The 25,769-nt window shown below is 42.2% G+C and overlaps 1 protein-coding gene across 2 annotated transcripts in view; it reads left to right on the forward strand.

Moving 5' to 3' along the window:
* The window catches only part of CDC123 (cell division cycle 123), a 54,360-nt gene that overhangs the window by 21,268 nt on the left and 7,323 nt on the right, over positions 1 to 25,769 (forward strand). For both annotated transcript variants that reach the window (XM_025397463.1, XM_025397462.1), the window contains exons 5-10: positions 1,045 to 1,140; positions 2,355 to 2,461; positions 14,371 to 14,419; positions 18,057 to 18,132; positions 20,125 to 20,247; positions 21,446 to 21,474. In XM_025397463.1, the coding sequence (XP_025253248.1) occupies positions 1,045 to 1,140; positions 2,355 to 2,461; positions 14,371 to 14,419; positions 18,057 to 18,132; positions 20,125 to 20,247; positions 21,446 to 21,474 (480 nt within the window). The remainder of the gene's footprint in view (positions 1 to 1,044; positions 1,141 to 2,354; positions 2,462 to 14,370; positions 14,420 to 18,056; positions 18,133 to 20,124; positions 20,248 to 21,445; positions 21,475 to 25,769) is intronic.

Below are 25,769 nucleotides of genomic sequence, written 5' to 3' on the forward strand. Positions count from 1 at the left end.
CCCAGCTAGTTTTTTGTATTTTTTAGTAGAGACGAGGTTTCACCGTGTTAGCCAGGATGGTCTCGATCTCCTGACCTCGTGATCCGCCCGTCTCGGCCTCCCAAAGTGCTGGGATTACAGGCTTGAGCCACCGCGCCCGGCCGGTTACTGGATTTTTTTCAGAACTTATAGTTGCCCTATAGGGGGCAGCAATCCTCTTTGCAGGATATAATGAAAATTAATGACTGCGTGGAGAATCTGTTAATGTTTTTGTTTTCTTATGTCTTTTGAGGGCCCCACTTCCCCCTCTCTTACTTACCTTTTTTCTTGCTTATGTCCACAAGCTCCTGTGATCGTGACAGGACATAATGACATCAGGCTTAAGTTCCTGTTTAGCAGCAGTATTTCTATTCACTTCTGAGTTGAAACAAACATACAGAATGTTTTGGTCACTTGCTTATAGAAAATATGCATTTTAAAAATCATCCAAAAAGGAAAGAACGTTTTAACTTGACCGAGGTTCAGATTTTGAGTTTTGCTTGTTTTAAAATGTGTCTGGAAATAGCAGTGTTTACATAGTTTGCCACGTCATTTATTTTTCATTGTCTTTGTGGCTTTGGGGGATGCTGTATGTCTAGGACTCTCCCTACAAGTGGAAGGGCTTCGAGCTCTTCAAGCAGGGATGTTATTTCTGACAACTGGAGTATTGGTACAGGTGATATTCCACCTGTCTCTTTTCTCTTGATGAATACTCATTTTACGTCGGTGTACAGAGAACCATTCATTCCTTCCTCACATCCTCAGAAGCCTAGTGGTTGTCATTTCAGCTTTGCAGTCTTTGATTGTCTGGAAAATGCCATTTAAGCAGCTGATTATTTTATTTCTCTTTTTGGTAAGTGTACTTGATCACTGATTTTATTTCACTGAGTTCAGAAATTCTGATAGTAATTTGTATTCTAAATTCTGTTTTTAACACCCTCAGCTATAACCTTGAGATTTTGATCTTGTTTTCCATAGATACTGTGATGATATTGACGTACCCAATGATTTCTTCTCTCTCTGTAGGCACCAGAATTTCCTGAGTTTGCCACTCAAGTCCAGGAAGCTATCAATTCCCTCGGGGGCAGTGTCTTTCCTAAGCTTAACTGGAGTGCCCCAAGGGTAGGAACACATAAGTAATTCTCTTACTGTTTGAATGTTCTTTGTTTTGCTATTTATTTCATTTCATATCCCTACAGAGGGTCTAATTATATTCCTAATTCTAGGAAAAATACCGTGGAATTTATTATTATTATTATTTTATTTTATTTTATTTTTTTTTTTTGAGACGGAGTCTCGCTCTGTTGCCCGGGCTGGAGTACAGTGACCGGATCTCAGCTCACTGCAAGCTCCGCCTCCCGGGTTTACGCCATTCTCCTGCCTCAGCCTCCCAAGTAACTGGGACTACAGGCGCCCGCCATCTCGCCCGGCTAGTTTTTTGTATTTTTTAGTAGAGACGGGGTTTCACCATGTTCGCCAAGATGGTCTCGATCTTCTGACCTCGTGATCCGCCCGTCTCGGCCTCCCAAAGTGCTGGGATTACAGGCTTGAGCCACCGCGCCCGGCTGGAATTTATTATTAATTTCCCTCTACTATTTTACCTTCCAGATTTTGCTATACACTTTCCTGGGGCTGTGAAATACCATGTATTCTGCCAAAAGGTAGTTTCCACCTCCTGTGTTGCTGATTGTTTTAGAATTCTGAGGAAATTCATACTCTGCCCTTTTCAGAAACGTGCCAAAAAATTTTTAGCTGTGTTCCACTGAGCTTTGTGCCTACTTTGCATTTGCCTTCCCGTCTTTTGTTCTTATGTATGAGACATTTACCGTTTAAAGTTGTAGTGGTTCAGAATAGCTCACCTCCTTCTCTTTCCGATTTGATAGATGTTGGTGTAACAGCTCCAGCCGCCAAAGTTCAGGTGTTTGGCTGCCACTCCCCAGAAACGGGAAGGGTGGAAATTGATGTCCCTTTTCTTGGAGAGTAGCTGGTCAGACTATTTCTTTACCACCTTAATCTTGTAGCCAAAATGTCAATGTTTCTGACACTTCATTTTCCTCTCTTCTATTATCAGTAAGAAAAACATGGGGAAGTACTTAGGCCCGGGCTGAAATGTGAGGACCCTGACATCTCAGTGTTCGTAGCCGAGTGTCTGAAATGCAATGGTGGTGGTCTTTGCTGTTAAGCATAATTTAACATTTGACAGTGCTGCTAACATTTACTTGACTTTCTTGTTTAAACCCTTGAGGTGATATGCATTATTGATTTTGTTATAGGCCTGAGCATTCGTAGCAGCCAACATGGAATATGGACTAAATAGCATGTGCTTCATTCTTTAGGATGCGTATTGGATAGCAATGAATAGTTCTCTGAAATGTAAAACCCTCAGCGACATCTTTCTACTTTTCAAGAGTTCTGATTTCATCACTCGTGACTTCACTCAGCCGTAAGTATCTCTTATTCTCTCATGTCTACAGTTTCAGTATTTGTCCAAATTTTTCCATAGATGAAATTCCATTACTTGTAGTACTATTATAAATCACAGCTCCATATAACAAAGCTATTTCATATTGCCAAAATGACCTGTTAAAGCAAATCTTTCTTTTCCCTTTATAGAAAATAGTATATAATGAATATCTGAAAATGTTAAGGATTTTCTGTATCTCTGCCCATTAATCATTTCAGTAATTTTTTTCCTGTTATAAAACCGATAAATGTTTATCATAGAAAAGCAAAATTACGGATTACAGCTAAATAAAAACAGGAAATATAAAAGCACTCATGACCCGGAGTGGTGGCTCACACCTGTAATTCCAGCACTTTGGGAAGGAAAGACAGGTGGATCACCTGAGGTCAGGAGTTCAAGACCAGCCTGGTCAACATAGTGAATCCCCGTCTCTACTAAAAATACAAAAAAGTAGCTGGGCGTGGTGGTGTGTGCCTATAGTCCCACCTACTCGGGAGGCCAAGGCAGGAGAATTGCTTGAACCCAGGAGGCGGAGGTTGCAGTGAGCCGAGATCGCATGCCACTGCACTGTAGCCTGGGCAACAGAGCGAGACTCCATCTCAAAACAAACAGAAACAACAAAGCACTCATGATCTTGACACAATTAGTTCTTATACTTCTAGAATTCTGTCTATAAATAAATATAAATATATCTCTCTCTACCTATATACAGAGTTTTTAATGGGATCCTATAGTTTGTATTTCTTTTTTTTTTTTTGAGACGGGGTCTCACTCTATCGCCCAGGCTGGAGTGCAGTGGCGTGATCTCAGCTCACTGCACCCTCTGCCTCCTGGGTTCAAGCGATTTTCCTGCCTCAGCCTCCCGAATAGCTGGGACTACAGGTGTGCACCACCACACCTGGCTAATTTAGTATATTTTTAGTAGAGACAGGGTTTCACCATATTGGCCAGGGTGATCTCGAACTCCTGACCTCGTGCCACCTCAACCTCCCAACGTGTTAGGATTACAGGTGTGAGCCACCACGCCCAGCCTATAGTTTATATTTCTTAGTAGGCTGCTTTTGCACTTACAGTGTGACGTCATTGCATGTCTGAATTCATCCTTATTTTCCATTCCCTTAATGCTGCGCCTCTGGAGAGCTGTAGCATAACATATTTGACCCACCCGCTGTTCTTCCAGAGCTGCAGTGAATATCCTTAAGCTAACTCTTGGTGCACTCTCCTAATTTTTTCCTTAGGATAAGTTTCTAGAAGTGGAATTGCTTTGTTTCTTTCCTTTGCCTGTCACTCTATAGCTAAAAAATTTGACAGTGCAGTCAGCGTTGTAGGCGGACGGAATACTTGCCCTGCTAAGCCGCAGGTGCTCTCTTTATGCTGCTTCTGTTGTCTTCAAATAACAACTATTTTTCTAGGTTTCTCTTGCTGTCACATCTTAAACAGACCAGTTATCTCAGTTAAACTCATCTTTAAACTGACCTTTAAAGCATATCAGAGAACCTAGAAGCAGCAGCATGAGGGTGAAAATCTTGTATAAGCATGCCACTTCCGCCCTGTCCAGTTGAGTTTGTCCTGCCAGTTCATTCCATTTCAGACTCAAATCCTTTTTTTGAAGTAGATCCTGGCGTGATCACTACATGACGGTCATGCATCAACTGGCGTCTGAGCTGTGCAGCTTGGACGTATGGTTTTAATGTTATTATATTGATTAAAGAAAAGGAAGTTAAGTAACCATCAATGGGTGTGGTTGTATTACATTGTATTACATGTTTACTGTATAAGGATTTTACCTGTATTAGTAGTTCTAGTTTTATAGAAAAAAAGTGTGTGTGTGTGCGCGTCTGTGTCTGTGTGTGTGTGTCTAATAGAGATGGGGTCTCACTATGTTGCCCAAGCTGGATCTCAAATTCCTGGGCTCAATTGATCCTTCTGCGCCTGACCAAGTGTTGGTTTGACATTCAGTTGTCAGCCCTCTGGTTGTGTTGGCACAGGTGTTGGTAGCCTGTTTTAGTAACCAGTAGTATTTTCTTTTTTTTTTTTTTTTTTTTTTTTTTTGAGACGGAGTCTCGCTCTGTCGCCCAGGCTGGAGTGCAGTGGCCGGATCTTAGCTCACTGCAAACTCCGCCTCCCAGGTTTACGCCATTCTCCTGCCTCAGCCTCCCGAGTAGCTGGGACTACAGGCGCCTGCCACCTTGCTCGGCTAGGTTTTTGTATTTTTTAGTAGAGACGGGGTTTCACCGGGTTAGCCAGGATGGTCTCGATCTGCTGACCTCGTGATCCGCCCGTCTCGGCCTCCCAAAGTGCTGGGATTACAGGCTTGAGCCACTGCGCCCGGCCCAGTAGTATTTTCATTCTAGTCGCTACCCTCTGAAAAGTAGAACAAAGTTGTGCCTCTGTTTTCCGTTGGAAAGCTTTTTGACATCTAATGCTTTAAGACGTCTTAAAATATGTTACACTGAAAATACTGTCTACTTGATAATTCAACTGGTAAGAATTTTTATTTTGAAATGGAGTCTCACTCTGTCACCCAGGCTGGAGTGCAGTGGTGCGATCTTGGCTCACTACAACCTCTGCCTTTAGGGTTCAAGCAATTCTCCTGCCTCGGCCTCCCGAGTAGCTGGGATTACAGTGGCATGGCTACCATGCCTGGCTAATTTTTTTTGTATTTTAGTAGAGACGGGGTTTCACTGCATTAGCCAGGATGGTCTCATCTCCTCACCTCATGATCTGCCCGCCTAGGCCTCCCAAAGTTCTCGAGTTATAGGCGTGAGCCACCACGCCCGGGCATGCCCAGCTAATTTTTGTATTTTTAGTAGAGAAGGGGTTTCACCATGTTGGTCAGGCTGGTCTTGAACTCCTGGTCTTGTGATGCTGCCTGCCTTGGCCTGCTAAAGTGCTGGGATTACAGGCGTGAGCCACTGCGCCTGGCCCTGATAAGGATTTTTATATGCCTTTAGTGTCAATTGCATTGAGAGTGGGAAGACATCTTTGCCTTTCCAGAGCTAACTGTAAACTGCTTTTAATTCTGAGGCTGATGTTTTTTTAAATCAGCTTTGCGATTTAGTGATCAGCTGCCTCCTCTTAAACTACGTCTTGCTCTTTATCTTCGTTTAACTGATGTTCCAGTGGATGGTATGAATAATAGTCTGTTGTTTTGCATTTTGTACTTTTTGACTTTTGCATGGCAAGGAAGTGAAATCAGCAAGTGAGTCTGAGGCCTTGGATTTAGAGTGTTTACCCACAGAATGCCATCCTTCTGCTATTATAAATAATTGGGAGTTGGCAGGAGCAAACACCAAGCACTGGGCTTTCAGCCTTTTAGCTGGGCACCACTAATGTGTCACTTTGTCTAGAAATAACTGTTGGTAGTTGCTTAACAATTAATAAATCAGTTACATAACAGGAAGTGTTGCCATCACATAAAAATTCCTTGTTGATAGAACTCCTTAAAGATGAATGTTTGTCACAAAGGCCTTGAAGAGCTCTTGAAAGATTAAATTAGGAGTATAGTTCCTTAGATTGGACAGGATCATATCAGTGATCTAACCCTTTCCTTCTGAAGGTTAGAAAATTGAGGCCTAAATCTGTTCAGTGATTTGTTCAAGATCCCACAGCTAGTTAATAAAAGCTAAAACCAGAATATAATTTTAATAACACCATTCTCAAAGTTCTTTGTACTTTCACTTAATAAACTTATAGATTCATTCTTTCCAAAATACTTCCCATTAAAATATTAGATAATAGAAGAAAACATTTAATTTACAATACATAGTTATATATAATATGTATAAAGTTATATAACATAAAAATGAGATTATGTTGTTTTTACTATTTTGAGGCTTGACAAGAAAACAAATATGTTACAGTCAGAATTGCGAGTTAACAGAAGCCGAAAATAGCTTACACGCGGGATTTAAAAAAATACATTATTTAAAGAGGAGTCTGGAGATTGGGTATTTTTAGGAATACTCGGTGGCTCACCAAGGTCGCCAGGAACCCATGCTCTTTCAGGCCCTTTCCTTCTGCCATCCTTGACGTAGTGGCTTGGTCTTTGGGTTTCTCACCTAATGGTTAAAAGATTGCTGCTACAGTTCCAAGTATCTGTCACACGAAGACATGACCATATCTCAGCCAAAAACAGGAGGGGTATGTATGTTTCCTCTCATTCTTTTCTGTAGGCGAACGAGTAAAGCATTCCTGGAGGCCTCCTGGGAGACTTCCTCTCAGCCCTCATTGGTCACAGTTGCCCAGCCTAATCCAGTAGTTGGCAAAGGGAGCAGAATTGCTGTGATTCGTTTAGATCAAGCTCGTCCAAGCTGCAGCAGCCTGGGACGGCTTTGAATGTGCCACAACCCAAATTCAGAAACTTTCGAACATCATGAGATTTTTTTTTGAGATTTTTATTTTTTAAATTTTTATTTATTTTTTAGCTCATCAGCTGTCGTTAGTGTATTTTATATGAGGCCCAAGACAATTCTTCTTCCTCTAATGTGGCCCAGGGAAACTAAAACTTTCGACACCCCTAGTTAGACCAAGGTTCTCGACATGAGATGCATCAGCGTTATCCAGAGAGTTAGATGAAACACAGGTTCCTGGGCCCCAGGGTTTCTGGTCCAGCAGGCCTGGAGGGGGCTAAGCAGATCATTTCTAACCTGTTTCCAGGCAGTGTGGATGCCACTGGTCCAGGCCCACGCCTTGGCTGCTTAGATTAGTCAGCACATGCATCCCAGGGATTAGAGAGGGAACCAGGAAGCACAAATGCTCCCAGCATCTGAACAATCCAGGTTCCATTGGACAGGCTGAAGAGGGGAACCCTGAAGAGTAGACAGCCAGTACTGTCTCCCTGCCTATAATGTACTCTAGAACATTAATTACTGCTTTTTTCTTTCCTGTTCTTCAAATGGTTACTGTAGACAAAAAGCTTTAAAAAGTGGAGGTTGACATGACATGTGGCCAGGCGCGGTGGCTCACATCTGTAATCCCAGCATTTTGGGAGGCCAAGGTGGGTGGATCACGAGGTCAGAAGTTCGAGACCAGCCTGGCCAACATGGTGAAACCCCAACTCTACTAAAAATGCAAAAAAAAGAAATATGACACGTATAAATGTGTTGACTGTATTATTTGCCAAGATATAAACATTCTGTGTGATTAAACTTGCTGAGTCACAGGCTGCTTTCATTATTTTATTGTGACTTCAGTGGGCTGAGTAGACAAGAAAAGATTTTGATACTCAATTGGCATTTAGAAAAAGGGGCTGAGTGAGTGAAAAAATAAATTTGTTAATTGTTTCTCTGAGGGGCTCATGATGAAGGAGAAATACATTTGACTGGAGGTCAGGGAATTTGATTTGTCTTTTTAAAATTTTTTCAAGATGGAGTCTCCCTCTGTCACCCAGGCTGGATGCAATGATGCAATCTCGGCTCACTGCACCCTCCGCCTCCCACAGTCCCAGACTGACACTGACATGCTCATCACTAGATATGCTACATCTGCCCTCTTTTTTTTTCTTTTTTTCTGAGGCAGGGTCTTGCTCTGTCACCCAGGCTGGAGTGCCGTGGCGTGATCTGGGCTCTGCAAGTTCCACCTCCCAGGTTCACGCCATTCTTGCCTCAGCCTCCTGAGTAGCTGGGACTACAGGCGCCCGCCACCGCGCCCGGCTAATTTTTTGTATTTTTAGTAGAGACGGGGTTTCACTGTGTTAGCCAGGGTGGTCTCGATTTCCTGACCTCGTGATCCGCCTGCCTTGGCCTCCCAAAGTGCTGGGATTACAGGCATGAGCCACCGCACCCGGCCCTTTTGTCCTCTTTCAGTGTGCAAAATATTTCGAACAACATGAGAGAAACTGTGTGTTGATTATAATTATTTATTTATTTACTTATTTTATTTTATTTTTATTTTTTTCTTGAGAGGAAGTCTCACTCTGTGGCCCAGGCTGGAGTCCAATGGCACGATCTTGGCTCACTGCAACCGCCGCCTCCCAGTTCAAGCAATTGTCCTGCCTCAGTCTCCCGCGTAGCTGGGACTATAGGCAAGTGCCACCACGCCCGGATAATTTTTTATTTTTGGTAGAGACAGGGTTTCACCATGTTGGCCAGTCTGGTATTGAACTCCTGACCTCAAGTGATCCACCTGCCTCGGCCTCCTGAAGTGCTGGGATTACAGGCGTGAGCCACCGCGCCCAGCCTAATTATAATTAATAGCATGTCAGTCTGAAGGCATGTTCAGGGCACAATAAATATTCCTATTTATAGTTAGGCCATTTGCCTGGCAGAAAACTAAGGCTTGTTTAAGCTGAGGATGATGTGGGTAGTAATAAAAGAAAAAAACACGGCACTCATTTTATTTTATTTTATTTTTTGATAAAATTATTTCAGTGTTTATTTTGCATCTGAGTAAAGACAAGGGATGTGTAATTATCTGTCATTGACGTACACTGTGTATTTCCCCCTGTAATTTTTTTTTTTTTCCAGTGGCTTTGTGGGAACAGGTAGTGTTTGGTTACATGGATATGTTCTTTAGTGGTGATTTCTGAGCTTTTGGTGCACCCATCACCCAAGCAGTGTACACGGCACCCAATGTGTAGTCTTTTATCCCTCGCCAACCCTCACCCTTTCCCGAGTCCCAAAAGTCCAATGTGTCGTTCTTATGCCTTTGCGTCTTCATAACTTAACTCCCACTTACAAGTGAGAACATACGATGTTTGGTTTTCCGTTCCTGAGTTACTTCACTTAGAATAATAGTCTCCAATTCCATCCAGGTTGCTGCGAATGCCATTATTTTGTTCCTTAAAAAAACAAAAAAAAAACAAAAAAAAACACTCTGGTTAGTCATCAGTACTACTTAGGCATATTTCTTTAGTTTGGAGATAGAATATTTTTTCTTTTCCTTTTTTTTCTTTCCTTTTTAAAAATTTGTGTCTGTAACATTGCTTTCCAAAATTCCTGTTAACTGGCTAATTTTAAAGTGTAGTAAAAATATGCTAGCATAATTTCATAGTAGCTTTCATCACAGTAGGGCTTTGGGATTTTGCTTTTTTTCCTTCGGAATAAAATCTTTGCTATTATTATACCTGAGAATTCTTTTAGTTTGCCACTTACATTGTAAATAATGTAACATTACTTAATCACATTTGTGTTTATTTCAGAATTTTCATAGCTGGCTAGAGTAACTATAATTATTCTGCCAAGAATTTGAACTTCGAATTCAACATAAGAGCCTCCTTTCGGCTTAGACTACAAATTAGTGACTTTAATACCACATTCTGTTGGTACTTTGTTGAAATTTTCAGTTAAAGAAATCTTCCAGATTAATGTTAAATACTAACCCAGGAAAAAAGTTTTAGGAATTTTTCCTATTGGTGGTGGTGGTGGTGGTTTTTTTGTTTTTGTTTTTCTTGAGATGGAGCCTTTTTGTCGTGGGAAACGTGCTGAGTCCTCCAGTGACCTTGGTGGGATTCAGGGTAGCCAGACTGAGTTTTCCAGCTGAAGCTGCGGCCCTGAAGGCCATGCTTGGGGTCCAAGTCGCTCCAGTTTGATGCTTCCTTCCTTTTCCCTATTTCTTCCTTTCCCCAAGAATGGTGCAGACTTCCTGCTGAGGCCTGTAGTTGGTGGACAGGCATCTTCTGGCCCTTTTCCCAAGAACCTCTTACAGAGCTTGAACTGCAGCTACTCCTCAGAATAACCATTTCTAAAATACGGGCCGGGCACGGTGGCTCACGCCTGTAATCTCAGCACTTTGGGAGACTGAGGTGGGCAGATTACCTAAGGTCGGGAGTTTGAGACCAGCCTGACCAACATGATGAAACCCCTTCTCTACTAAAAATACAAAAATTAGCTGGGCATGGTGACAGACGCCTGTAATCCCAGCTACTTGGGAGGCTGAGGCAGGAGAATTGCTTGAGCCCGGGAGACGGAGGTTGCAGTGAGCCGAGATCATGCCGTTGCACTCCAGCCTGGCCAACAGAGTGAGACTGTGTCTCAAAAAAAATAAAATGAAATATGTGTCTAGTCCCTATCTTGGACACTTCGAATTGGAATCTCTGGGAAAGTATTTTGAAAAATCATCTCATTCCACTCTCTCATTTTCAAACCTGTGTTCTAGAAGCTCTGACACACCCTGAGGTTCAGCGTGCAGTAAGTAGTTAACTGCATATAAAGACAGGGAAGAAAAAGGGGTCTGACAAGTTGTCTACAGATTTGATTGAATAAGGAACTTTAGAAGTCGCCCAATACCATCTGCCATTTACTGCTGAGGCAACTACGAACCAGTCCCAAAAGATAAATGACTTTTCTAAGATGAGAAACTACTAGTACAGAGCCCAAGGTCCTGATTGTGATTTTTTTACCTCTGGTCTATTGTTTCTTCTGTTTATTGGAATGTTTCCCTTTTCTCCTTATGTAGATTATCTAATTAAAATATTTCACTTGTCTTTATACTGGATATGTATACAAAAATAATTTTCTTTCTTTTTTTGAGACAGAGTCTCACTCTATTTCTCAGGCTGGAGTGCAGTGTTGTGATCTCAGATCACTGCAACCTCCAACTCCTGGGTTCAAGGGATTCTCGTGCCTCAGCCTCCCAAGTAGCTGGGCTTACAGGCATGGGCCACAATGCCCAGCTAATTTTTGTATTTTTAGTAGAGATGGAGTTTCACCACGTTGGTCAGTCTGGTCTCAAACTCCTGACCTCGTGATCCGCCCACCTCGGCCTCCCAAAGTGCTGGGATTACAGGCATGAGCCACCGCACCCGGCCCCAAAATAATTTTCTTAAATAATAGAAAATGTGTAGTGGAAAGCTCTAGATATGTGTAGTACTTATCAATATGCTGATCCTTGGGGGCGAAAGGGCAGTTTTTTAAAGGATAAAAGTAATTAGTTAATTTTTATTAACTTGTGACAGTTCATGACCTTAATTTTTGAGCAGAGTCTCACTCTGGGCTAGAGTGCAATGGTGTGATCACAGCTTATTGCAATCTCAAACTCCTGAGCTTAAGTGATCTTCCCGCCTCAGCCTCCTGAGTAGCTGGGATTACAAGCATGAGCCTCCATGCTTGCTAATTTTTATATTTTTTGTAGAAGCAGGACCTAGCTTTGTTGCCCGGCTGGTCTCAAACTCCTGACTTTAGGCAGTCTTCCCACCTCAGCCTTCCAAAGTGTTGGGATTACAGGTGTGAGCCCTGTGCTCAGTCCTTAATTTTTATTAACATAAAATAACTGATAAGTTTAATTTTTATTGAAATAATTTTTAATCGAAAGCTAGTTTTCTAGTTTTAAATTATTACGCCTCAAGATAATGTACCGTTAAGTTAGTTTGATTTGAAGTAAGAGATTTTTGCTTTCCAGAGAAAAACTAGGTTGTTTTTAGGTTTTTTTTTTTGAGACGGAGTCTCGCTTGGTCACCCAGGCTGGAGTGCAGTGGCACGATCTCGGCTCACTGCAACCTCCGCCTCCTGGGTTCAAGCAATTCTCCTGCCTCAGCCTCCTGAGTAGCTGGGACTACAGGTGCACACCACCAGGCCTAGCAAATTTTTTTTTTTTTGAGACGGAGTTTCACTCTTGTTGCCCAGGTTGGAGTGCAATGGCGCGATCTTGGCTCACCACAACGTCTGCCTCCTGGTTCAAGCGATTCTCCTGCCTCAGCCTCCCATGTAGCTGGGATTACAGGCACGCGCCACCACACCCAGCTAATTTTGTATTTTTAGTAGAGACGAGTTTTCTCCATGTCGGTTAGGCTGGTCTCGAATTCCTGACCTGAGGTGACCTGCCCGCCTCGGCCTCCCAAAGTGCTGGGACTACAGGCGTGAGCCACTGTGCCTGGCCACGCCTGGCTAATTTTTGTAGAGACAGGGTTTTGCCACGTTGCCCAGACTGGTCTCAAACGCCTGAACTCAAGCAATCGGCCCGCCTCAGCCTCCCAGAGTGCTGGGAGTACAGGCGTGAGCCACCGTGCCGGCTCTGCTCCCTCCCTTTCAGTGAGTCACCAAGTGATCTTGCTCCTGCCTCTACGCTTCTCCTTTCTCTGTCCACTCCCATTCCCATAGTTAGACCCTCATCTCCCCGAGGCTATTGCAGCAAGCCTTCTACCAGGTTTCTCTGCCTCCCACGCTGCCGCCGTTCCCCTAAACTGTCCAACACCATTATGCCATAATGATACAGATTTAAAAAATGTTTTTAAACCCCTGGTACCTGTGAACACAGTGATGTTCTTAACGCCTAAATGGAATGATCTCCCTTGTGTACTTGAAGATTTTAGGGCTCCCCATTGTCTATATAATGAAGTCCAAGTGCCCTGGGTGGGCACACAAGGCCTCTCATGACCTGGATGCTTCTCTTTGTCCAGAGTTTCTGTCCAGCTCCATCTGTTGCAGTTCCCCCTTGCGTCCTGCGCTCCATCAGAGATGGTCTCCTCTAGTTATTTGAATGCTCCGTGAGGTCTCTCACTGCCCTCCCTGCCTTGGCACGTTTCTCTGTGCTTTAAATGCGGACCCCTTCTTGACTACCGCTCCCCTCTGACACACAGCAGCCAGCCAGTCAGTTCTTCCTTGGTGCCGCGGAGTGTTTTTTCTCCAGTGTGTCTAAAATTGTGTGTGCTTTTTAGCTTTCTCCACCAGACTGACCTCACACAGAACGAAGGAGTCTTCATCATTCTCACATTCCCAATGCCTAGCCCAAGCTTTGGCACAGGTGGGCATTTAGTAAGCGATATGAAACATTGTTGATGAAACTGAGGATTTTTAGAGGAGGAAGCAGTGTACTTAATGGAGGGCTGAATGGATCTATCCGAGTTTTAAAATGGCACGTGGGAGACGGATTCGATTACCTGTGTGGCTTTCGATGGCCAGCGTTACATTGAGGGAGAAGTAGGCTGCTGGCTGCAGTATAAGATGCACGCAACAGGAACGTGTACAATGACAGTGCCTTCCTCCCCTTGTTGAGAATCGGGGGTTAGACAGGTTGAGTCTTGGTGTGGCCACTAAATTTGGGCTTTTCTGGGTATTAGTTTCTTTGGCTTTTGACAGAAAAAATGGAGATTATACTATGTCTGTGGTTATAATAGCTCATAACATTGTTTATTTTAATTTTTGTGGGTACATAGTAAGTGTATATATTCATGCAGTACATGAGATGGGTGTTTTTTGCTTTTTGGGGTTTTTTTGAGATGGAGTCTCATTCTGTCGCCCAGGCTGGGGTTCAGTGGTGCTATCTTGGCTCAGTGCAACCTCTGCCTCACAGTTTTAGGCGATTCCCCTGCCTCAGCCTCTGAAGTAGCTGGGTTTTCAGGCGTCCACCACCACAGCCGGCTAATTTTTGTATTTTTAGTAGAGACAGGGTTTCACCATGTTGGCCAGGCTGGAGTCAAACTCCTGACCTCAAGTGATCCGCCTGCCTTGGCCTCCCAAAGTGGTGGGATTACAGCTGTGAGCCACTGCACCTATCCTGGGGTACATTGCATGTTTTGATACAAACAGGCTATGCCCAATTATCACATCATGTAAAATGGGGTATCTGTTCCACTCAAAACATTTATCCATCCTTTGTGTTACAAATGATTCAGTTATACTCTAGTTATTTTAAAATGTACAATTAAATTGTTGTTGACTATAGTCACCCTATTGTGCTATCAAATACTAGACCAACTGTAGAAATGATCCTGGAAAGTACAGTCTTGCTCATAACATTGTTTTGAGGATTAAATGAGTTAATATCTCAGGGTGCCTAGGCTAACGCATAGCATTGAATAAGGCTTAATAAATGTTGATTGAATTTGAGTTAGTCTCCTGTTTCTGGATGCTTTTAGTAAAACGTTACTTTCATGTTAAATATAAGTTAACGTGTGTGCATAAACTGACACCAGTAACAAAGAGATTCAGTTGCCTTTTCTTCTTCCAAAGGTTTATTCATTGTACTGATGATTCTCCAGATCCATGTATAGAATATGAGGTAAGAAGCTTATTTTCCTTGATAATCGTAGATGAAGATGTGTTGAGAATTGCTATTTATTCTTAAGTGAAATGAAACGAATGAAGTTTCTTGGATTAATTTCTTTGGGAACCTAAAGCCACTGAAATTTTACATTTATGAAATATACACATAAAAGGATATATATTATGTATAGAATGTATATACTAAATATATGTATGCAGTATACACTTGCTACAGGATATATGCAGACACCTTTAACAAAACAAACACCTTTTTACGCCGCACAGCTGCACCTCATTGTTTCAGCATTTTACCATTTTTTATACTGTTCACTCACCTTACAAATAACTTATAAGAATAAGAGGATAGGCCAGGCACAGTGGCTCATGCCTGTAATCCCAGCACTTTGAGAGGCCGAGGTGGGCGCATCATCTGAGGTCAGGAGTTCGAGACCAGCCCGGCCATCATGGCGAAACCCCATGTCTCTACTAAAAATACCAAAGTTAATCTGGGCATGGTAGTGGTCGCCTGTAATCTTAGCTACTCGGGAAATTGAGGCTGAAGAATTGCTTGAACCCTAGAGGTGGAGGTTGCAGTGAGCTGAAATGGTGCCATTGCACTCCAGCCTGGGTGACAAGAGTGAAGCTCTGTCTCAAAAAAAAAAGAGGATGGTGAAAAAACAACTTCATTAGAAATTTTGATGAGTTTAAACGTAGTAAACCTCAATTTTTATTCCAAATTTTCCTAGTTTTGAAAGTATACACACAAAACACACACGCACATACCCTGATCTGCACCAGGTTCTTAGCTACAACTAACTGCTCATCAACTGTCGTGAATGGATCCGAAACATATCTTTTTTTTTTTTTTTTTTTTTTTTTGGAGACACAGTTTTGCTCTGTTGCCCAGGCTGGAGTGCAGTGGCACGATCTCAGCTCATTGAAACCTCCACCTCCTGGACTAAAGCAATTCTCCTGCCTCAGCCTCCTGAGTAGCTGGGATTACAGGTGTGCACCACCACCACCCAGCTAATTTTTGTATTTCTGGTAGAGACTGGGTTTCACCATGTTGACCAGGATGGTCTTGAACTCCTGACCTCAAGTGAAACGCCTGCCTCAGCCTCCCAAAATGCTGGGATTACAGGCGTGGGCCACTGCGCCCGGCCTAACTTTCTTCTAAATGCAGACTCCACGTTTCAGCTCTCATTCCTGGTCCTTCTTGCACTTGCATTGTCAAAATGCAAACTTTCCAAAACTTTGACAACTCATAGTTTGTTGAAAAGAGAATGGTCATCTTTGCTCCATAATTGCATTTTTACATTTACGTGAAAATTACATTTCATTGTTGGTCTTGTAACACCAATTCGAATTAGTGCAGTAATTTTAAAAATATATCTTTAGTGTCTGTTTGCTTCTAGCTACTTTTGTACGTATGTACACATGCTTTCAAAATTGGTCTGTTGACTCACTGTGTTGAGTAATTTTTAATGTGTTGACTGTAGATAGACTTCTCTTTTAGGATTATACCGTATGCATGGAGCAGTTAATTTACTAGTTAAGTGACTTCTTACCAAGCCACCAATTACTAGATCTTAGAGTGCTGGTAGGTGAGATTCTTACATACAATCTGTGAGATTTTTTTTCCCTTGCTTAATAGCATAGTGTGAGCATTTTCCCAGCTTATTAAACACTTCTATAACTTTAAATAATATAGTCATAGCTATTGCTTCATGCAATAAACAACTATTAAGTACCTGGCTGTGGTGCTTCTGCCAGGTACTAGAAAGAGATCATTTCCTTAGCCTTTCTCTGAGGCACAGTCTTTTTTAAGAAGTCATCATCTACCTCCAAGATTTATTTACCAGCAGTTTGCTCTCTTATTGCCATTTTGAAAGACACCATTATCATGTGTATAAGATTTAAAACTCAATTTTAAAAGTGTAGGAAAGTGATACTCTTCAAGTAATTCAAATAAAAAAAGTTGCAAGTAGAATCCTGTGTATTGTTTTCTCCTGTCTGTGTGTATTTAAAATACACACACACACACACACTTTTTCTCTCTCTCTTTATATATAGTTATGTATTCGTAGGATAAATCTGGAAAGATGCACAAGAAACCTATAGCACTGGTTGCCTCTGAGGAGAAAGACAGAGGGACAGGGTGGGGGAGAGAGAGAAACTCCCTATGCCCTTCTGTGTTTTGTGAAAATCAACCAGAGTGTATGTATTACCTATACAAAATAGTATTTTGATAAACATTATGCAAATTTTCCAGTAAATTGTGTGCTACAATTGCTTATTTATTTGTTGCTAAGTAAAACCACTGTAGCCTCTCTCTTTCTCTCTCTCTCTCTCTATATATATATAAAAAAGTATGTGTGTATATGCCTGTATGGGCTTTTAATAGATAGGAACTGTGTAATATTTTAGTGTCAGATCCATTTAATAATTACATTTTTTTAAAAAAATCAGATAATAAGGGTTGACTAAGAGCTTATAATAAATGAAAAGTGAAATCAGTGCATTTAAAATTTCTAAGGCATATTTTAAACATGTTTTTTTAAATACATAAAATGTCCCACCTGAAATTTTCCTGATTTTTAAGATGAGAAACTTATTACTATAGTATATGAGAGTTTATATATATTAAATAATTATTAATTATAGTAATAAGACCCATTTGTGATTTGGGCCAAGGGTAGAATTGATTGACTAAAATATTGAGAAAATAGAGAGTTGTTTTGGTGAGTCATTGTGACAAACCTCAATAATAATTATATCAAAGTAAGGATTACCTCTTGGTACTTAAGGTAGACAAGTTTAGAATTATTTTATTTTATTTTATTTTTGAGATAGCGTCTTGCTCTGTTGCCCAGGCTAGAGTGCAGTGATGCAGTCTCAGCTCCCTGCAGCCTCTGCTTCCTGGGTTCAAGCGATTCTCGTGTCTCAGCCTCCCTAGTAGCTGGGGCTACAGGTGCCTGCCACCACGCCTGGCTAATTTTTTGTATTTTTAGTAGAGATGGAGTTTCACCATGTTGGCCTGGCTGATCTCAAACTCCTGACCTCAGGTGATCTATCTGCCTCAGCCTCCCAAAGTGCTGGGATTACAGGAGTGAGCCACTGCACCTGGCTGGAATTACTTTATTATTTGATATTCCTCAAGGGGTGCAGAACATATGAATGGACATATGGCACTGTGGTGAAAAGATGTAACTACGTTCTTGATGGTGTGATTGTATGTCAGAACTCTCAAAATGGCAGCTACCTGACAAGGATGCATTTTGTCATAGAATTTTAGCACAATTTTCTTGCAGTTATTAGAATAATAGATCACAACTCTATTCCCTACATCTCATGTTAAGAATTTTTTTTTTTTGAGATGGAGTTTCACTCTTGTTGTCCAGGCTGGAGTGCAATGGTGTGATCTTTGCTCACTGCAACCTCTGCCTCCTGGGTTCAAGTGATTCTCCTTCCTCAGCCTCCTGAGTAGCTGACAGGCATGTGCCACCATGCCCAGCCAAGAATGTTATATGATGCCTCTTTTTTAAAAACCATTTGATAATGGCAATCATTAAGATACAGTGTTGACCTAAAATTGCCTAGTAGACCTTACCATATGGTTGTGTTATATTAAATATTTTGTCCTTTGTCTACAGCTTGTTCTCCGAAAATGGTGTGAATTGATTCCTGGCGCTGAGTTTCGATGTTTTGTCAAGGAAAACAAGCTTATTGGTGAGTTTTTTTTGTTTGTTTTATCCTTGAAAGTCATCTTTAAAAGAAGACAAGCTTTTGTTGGAAGTAAATTTCCAGTAATTAGGACTGGGATGTCAATCTGTTTTCATCTCAGATGCCACCTCTAACCAGTTGATACTGACTCTCTGGAATGCCGTGTTGACAGGAATCCCGAGCCCAGATTCACTTGCCACAGGAAACGGTGTTGTCAGATAATCATGGCTGGCTGGATTCCAGAGATAAAAGTGGTGGTTGTCACTATTCCTGATTTAGGAATCAGGAACTCTGTATGGAATTTTCCTAAACAGTACTTAGCAATAGTCTGCTTATTTTAAGCGTCATAAAAAGTCAAGTTTTGGAACCTTTATTTCTATTATTGGGGCACTATTTATTATTCTAGCAAGAGAAAATATGTGGACAAGTAAGTGTATTCTTCTAAGACACCCATTTTATTTCCTCTCAGGTTACTATTTTGTTTGCTATGATTTATTTAAGTTAAATATTGAAGATAATTCGTTCTTTATTTTGTTTATGCATGTTTTCCATGAAGTAAAATTTATCTTCAACCGAGAAAAGTGTAATTTGAATACAATCAAATCAGCAGTATTGATTCATTGAATGTGATGTTGAAATGTGTTAACCCACCTGAAAGAAAGTTGGGGTGTTCGCATTTCTCATATTGCTCGATGTTCTTGGGGAAGCTGCAGTGTAGGTGCTCTAAAGGAGGGGGTCCTGTTGGCACATGATTGAGGAATAGGAAACCCGAATTTCAGAGCAGAGAACTTTTCCCTAGGACCGGAGCAAATTCAGGGAGTTTGTGTAATAGTCCCGTTAGTGTGTTTGGACTCATGTCAGCAAGTCACTCTGAAAAAAGGAATGTTTACTTTTCCATGGCTTGAACGAGCAGGCTGTGAAGGCCAAGTAGCACGTATGAACAAGAAAAATAGACTGCTTCTAGGCAATACAGTGTGAATATGGCAGGCATCTGGTGAAGAATGATGTTTTCCCAAAGAAAGTGGAAGAGTATACCAATCTGCAGAGACGACTTTGGAGGAAATCAAAGCAGCAGCAGTTGATTACGTGTGCGGGCTTAGAATTGCTGCTTTAATGTTTTACATAACAAGACTTTTTGTGACTTCGAATTCCTTCCATTTTACTAAATGAAAATAACTGTTTCCATGGGCTAGGTGCTGTGGCTCGTTTGAGAGGCCAAGGCTGGAGGATTGCTTAAGGCCAGGAGTTCAAGACCAGCCTGGGCAATGTACTGAGACCCCATCTCTACAAAAAATAAAACGATGAGGCAGGCATGGTGGCACATGCCTGTAGTCTCGGCTACTCGGGAGACTGAGGTGTGAGGGTCACTTGAGCTCAGGAGGTGGAGGTTGTAATAAGCTATGATTGTGCCACTGTACTCCAGCCTGGGCAACAGAATGAGACCCTGTCTCTAAAAGAAAAAAGAAAAAAAGAAAAAAGGCCGAGTGTAGTGGCTTACACCTGTAATCCCAGCACTTTGGGAGACCGAGGTGGGTGGATCATGAGATCAAATTCAAGGCCAGCCTGGCCAAGATGGTGAAAGACTGTCTCTGCTAAAAATACAAAAAAAAAAAAAAAATTAGCCAGGCGTGGTGGCAGGTGTCTGTAATCCCAACTACTCGGGAGCTGAGGCAGGAGAATCGCTTGAACTCGGGCAGCAGAGGTTGCAGTGAGCCGAGATCGTGCCACTGCACTCCAGCCTGGGCAATAGAGTGAGACTCTGTCTCAAAAAAAAACAACAGTAAATTCTTCCAGAAGTAAGAAGACATGGCAGTGTAGTACTTCAGGATTCACCTGTTCATATGAATCCTTACAGCTGGGTCGTGTGTAATGCAGTACCCATCCGGGTGATCTTCTAATCTACTTTAATGGTTCTTTCCACAAAATGTTTAAATCACGTACTGATGTTTTTGAAAAGAATATTGTATAATAACAGAATGTAAAATATTTTCTTGTCAGGTATTTCTCAAAGAGACTACACACAATACTATGATCATATTTCTAAACAAAAGGAAGAAATTTGCAGATGTATACAAGACTTTTTCAAGAAACACATACAGTACAAATTCTTAGATGAAGACTGTGAGTATTTTTTTATTGATCCAGTAAAATGAAATGAAATATACAGTGTTGCTGGACCTTATTTACTATGGTGTATATCCTAATAACTAGATTTGAAATACTGTATTTTAAGTATTTTACTATATTATTATTTGTTATTTTTGATAGTTTGTATGTTAATTTCTTCTTATTATTATTATTTTTTTTATCTGGAGACAGTCTCACTCTGTCACCCAGGCTGGAGTGCAGTGGTACGAGCTTGGCTCACGCAGCCTGCATCTCTTGGGTTCAGGTGATTCTCCTGCTTCAGTCTCCCAAGTAGCTGGGGCTACAGGTGCACATCACCACACCCGACTAATTTTTTGTATGTTTAGTAGAGATGGAATTTTGCCATGTTTGCCAGGCGTGGTCTTGAGCTCCTGGCCTCAAGTGATCCGCCTACTTCAGCCTCCCAGTGTGCTGGGATTACAGGTGTGAGCCACCGCACCAGCCATGTTAATTTCATCTTACTTAACTAAAATCTATTTTTACTGCGAAGTCAGTTCCCCCTCTTATTTTAGATGTTTGATTGTATATTTCAAAGGGGCTGTCTACAGAGAACAAAGTCCATCTACCTTTCCAGCTTCTCTGAATGATCAAAGACAGCACCAGTTACAAAGTAAACATTTGTGGGTTGTTTTTAGGAATTGAAAGTATATTGTGTGAGAGTTTTCATACATCTGAAAATTATATCTGCTATGATTGACATTTTCTCTACTTGCCAAGACTGGGCTCTGTGGCAGATTTGATTTAAAATAAGATGAATCATGCTTCAGGCCTCATTCGATTTTCTGCTTTCTATTATAAGCTTTGCTCATTGCATTCTCCCGGATCAGTGATTGATGCCCCTTTCACCAGTACTTTGCTCAGTGACTCCTCCCGTCATTCCCATAGAACCAGTCTATGATGGGGAACTGGTTGAGATGATGTTGGTGTTTGGTTTGAATTTTTAAATATAGGGGATTATGGTTGGGGAACAGAGAACAGTAAAGCAAAGTTATATAAATAAAACATGGCAGGATGCCTTTTTATGTTTGAAGTTTTGAGATTTAGAAGCATTAAGTCCTCAGGGTCATTTATATTCTGTTGTCTTTGATTAAAACATACTTTAATTTTCAAAAGGAGATTTACATCATGAAATATTAGTTCATTAATAACGGACTTTTTTTCTCCTTTACAGTTGTGTTCGATATATACAGAGACAGTAGGGTAAGTAAAAACTGTGTCTGATATGCTTTAAAATAAGAGCTGGTTTTATAAGCAGGCAGAGCATGCCTTTGCTATGTGTGTGAAGGATCTACTGCTCAGAAAATATTTTGTCTGGGTGCAGCAGCTCACGCCTGTATTCCCAGCACTTTGGGAGGCTGAGGCAGGGACATCATTTGAGCTCAGGAGTTTGAGACTAGCCTGGGCAACATAGTGAGACCTCATCTCTACTAAAAATAAAAAAAAAAATCAGCCCAGGCCGGGCACAGTGGCTCACCCCTGTAACCCCAGCACTCTGGGAGGCTGAGGCAGGAGGATCACTTGAGGTCACAAGTTCGAGATCAGCCTGGCCAACATGGTGAAACCCCATCTTTACTAAAAATACAAAAAAATGAGCCAGGCATGGTGGCGGGTGCCTATAATCCCAGCTACTCAGGAGGCAGAGGTTGCAGTGAGCCGAGATTGCGCCATTGCGCTCCAGCCTGGGCAACAGAGCGAGACTCTGCCTCAAAAGAGAAAAAAAAAATATCCAGGCCTGGTGGTGTGTGCCTGTAGTCCCAGTTATGCAAGAGGCTGAGCTGGGAGGATCCCTTGAGCCCAGGAATTCACGGCTGCAGTGAGCCTTTGTTGCGCCACTGCTCTCCAGCCTCGGTGACAGAGTGAGACCCCATCTCCTCCTCAAATTTTTTTTTTTTCCCTCACACCAACTAAGGTATTTGAAATTCACCATGGTCAAAAATCTCCCCTTAAAATATACCTAACATTAGGGGACTTAATACCTGAAATCATTGTGTACCATGATTTAGGGATTCTTTATCGAGCCGGTCGGTAAATGGGCACCTTCCATCCTACTTCTCATTTGTGTCCGAGGTCAGGGCCTGCTTCAAATAGTTCAGTTTGCACACTTAAATGCGGCCAGGAGTTGGTCACTTGATATTTATATAATTATTTTGGCTGGGTGCGGTGGCTCAGGCCTGTAATCCCAGCACTTTGGGAGGCCAAGGCGGGCAGATCACCTGAGATGGGGAGTTCGAAACCCGCCTGACCAATATAGAAAAACCCCATCTCTACTAAAAATACAAAATTAGCCAGGCATGGTGGCGCATGCCTGTAATCCTAGCTACACGGGAAGCTGAGGCAGGAGAATCGCTTGAACCGGGAGGTGGAGGTTGCAGTGAGTCGAGATCGCGCCATTGCACTGCAGCCTGGGCAACAAGAGCAAAACGCTGTCTCAAAAAATAATAATAATGATTATTATTATTATTTTAAAAGTGACTCAGTTTGAGTTAGTTTTATTTTTAGACAGAAGAGGATTAGTTTATTTTTTAAATCTTGAAAGTGATGAAAACTTCTGTAAGGAAAAAGTTAAAGTGACTTATTAGTAAACTTACGTACTGCTGACTTAATGAAGAATTACTAGAGCAGAGATTTCACTGCCCAAGACATGTCATCTTTATTAAGAAGTTTAAAGGCCGGGCGCGGTGGCTCAAGCCTGTAATCCCAGCACTTTGGGAGGCCGAGGCGGGTGGATCACGAGGTCAGGAGATCGAGACTATCCTGGCTAACATGGTGAAACCCCGTCTCTACTAAAAATACAAAAAACTAGCCGGGCGTGGTGGCGGGCGCCTGTAGTCTCAGCTACTTGGGAGGCTGAGGCGGGAGAATGGCGTGAACCCGGGAGGCGGAGCTTGCAGTGAGCCGAGATCACGCCACTGCACTCCAGCCTGGGAGACACAGCGAGACTCCGTCTCAAAAAAAAAAAAAAAAAAAAAAAAAAAAAAAAAAAAAAAAAAAAAAAAGAAGTTTAAGTCACTAAATGCTGTTTGGTGCTGAGTGCTCTTTGACATTGTGAAGAAGCTAGCAGATGCGTTTTCCCGTGTGTCACAACACACGAGCAGAATATTTCTCACTCCCCCTCCGTGCTTAGATCAGCCTCATTGTAAGTGAGACAGTCATTTGATCTGAATCACCTTTGGACATCTTTGAATCATCTTTGGACAAAAAGATATGGCCCATATGGTCATGTCCCAGAATAACTGTTAACTGTTCATTTAACGCTTACGTCAGAAGACATCACTCTATTTTCACCTCATTGTCTTCAAAGATGATGGTGTCTGTTAAGAGTTACTAGAAAGAGGGGCTCTAGGCCATTGTGGTGGCTCACGCCTATATTTTCAGCACTTTAGGAAGCTGAGGTGGGAGGATGGCTTGAGCCCAGGAGTTCGAGATCAGCTGGGCTGAACGTAGTGAGACCTCGTCTCTACATAAAAATGAGCCAGGTGTGGTGGTTTGTGCCTGTAGCCCCAGCTCCTCCCGGGAGCTGAGTTGGGAGGATTGCTTGAGACTGGGAGGTTGAGGCTGCAGTGAGCCATGATCATAACTGTCATGCCTATCAGTGTACACCAGGTTGTGTCTGGTCTTCTGCAGACTGCCATGGTGAATAATCCCGTATGTGTGTCATTTCCCACGCTGCAGGTGAATCTACAGGGTGAATTCCTAGAAGCGGGATTGCTGGCTCAAAAGTGAAATGAATTTTAATGTTGACAGATACTGCATTTTACCCTCCCTAGAGGTTACATCTGACCAGATCCCCCCGGGAATGCATCAGAGTACTTGCAGGCTTCCTCTGAGCTTGCCATTACAATATAGGGTCACACTCTTCAGGGTTTTGGGGTTTCATAGAGAAATGATGTTTCAGTATACTTTCTATTTCTATTTTTCTTAGTAAATGAGGATGAAGTTTATCTTTTCGTATATTTAAGGGTTGTTTCTATGAACCATTGCTTCATGTCTTTTTCACTTTTTTCTATTATTTTCCTCAAAATAGAGGCACTGTTTAGGTATTACAGAGGCCTTTGTCATTGGTCTTTTCCTGTGAACAAGATCACCTATATTATTTGCTTCTTTTCTGGCTTTTGAATTTTAGCCATCATTTAAAAAAATACTTCCCCATGGTTTTTGTCTAGTTGTTTTGTAATTTCTTGTTCTCCATTTCAATATTGGGTCTGTTTGGTGTTTGTTCCTTTGCGTGTTTGGTATGCGGTATGGATCCCCCTTACTCTTTTTGTCTGCACCAATATTTTTATATTTATATTAGACTGTCCTTCAGATTGATGATGATTTCCCAGGTTCTTAGGGCGTTAATCCCTGTTGCGTTTGCAGACTCTCGTTCGGGCTGGTTGTTTCTTTTTTGTTTTGTAAATCAGTTTATTTTACTTTGAGGTCGTCTTCAGTGAGCTTGTCCTTTTGTTTATGAGAATCCCAAAGATCCTAAATTTTGGATTTTTCATTTGCTTCTACCATGTTCCCCAAAACTTATTCAGAGGACAATGTCATTGTCTCCTGCCCCTCCGTTAGAACTGTCTCCTCACACCCCTTTCCTGAGGCTGTGGCCTTCTGGAGTTGGCGTCTGAGTTCTGATTCCCTTCCCGTGGCCAGTCTGCTAGGAGACCCTCCCACAGGTTCCCACGGCACTAGAGTTGATTCGTTTAGTTCTGTTCTTCGGGTTCTTCTTGTTTCTGGCCCCTGGGGATTTCCCGGTCTTTCTCATAATCTCAATTACACTTTTGAAGGGCATGTCATAGCATGTGTTTCATCCTGTTTGGAACAGCAGGCCTTGAGAGTTACCATAGCTGGCTGTGTTTCTGGAGCCCTCACATATCTCACACTCCAGCCAAAATAACCTGCTCCCACAACGGGCGGTCGTGGCGTGGCCTCTGCACATGAGAGCCGCCGTTCTTGTTAAGTAGTCCGCTTTTCCTGCCAACACCACCCTCCTCCCAGAGCATTGCTGTTATCCCTCAGGTGCCCAGGTCCTTTGGGAAGCGTTTCCAGCCTTCCCTCGCACATGTAGGCACACTCTCCTTTGCGCCTCTCCACTCTCACAATTCCCTGTTCTTGCCTCTCTCGAAGCAAAATACCCTGCACATTGCCATTGTTGAATGGTTTTTGGTTCTGTTTTGGGGAGGAGATGTGTGTTCTGCTCAAGCCTGAGCTCTTGGAAGGAATCGATTCTGTGTTACGATCTTCATACCCTAGTGCCTAACACAGTGTCTGGTCCCTACAGCTTGATCGGGATAGGGGGACAGTCAGTTGGTACAAGGACAGTTAGTCCAGCTGCTCTTTGCTTATTGGATTGCCTCAAAGCAGAATTAACTTCTCAGGCTGTTTTTGCTTGAGATGTCATGTGAAAACATGTTATGGCTGGGCGTGGTGGCTCACGCCTGTAATCCCAGCACTTTAGGAGGCTGAGGCAGGCAGATCACCTGAGGTCAGGAGCTCAAGACCAGCCTGGCCAA

The sequence above is a fragment of the Theropithecus gelada genome, chromosome 9 (assembly GCF_003255815.1).
Source record: "Theropithecus gelada isolate Dixy chromosome 9, Tgel_1.0, whole genome shotgun sequence".
NCBI lineage: Eukaryota > Metazoa > Chordata > Mammalia > Primates > Cercopithecidae > Theropithecus > Theropithecus gelada.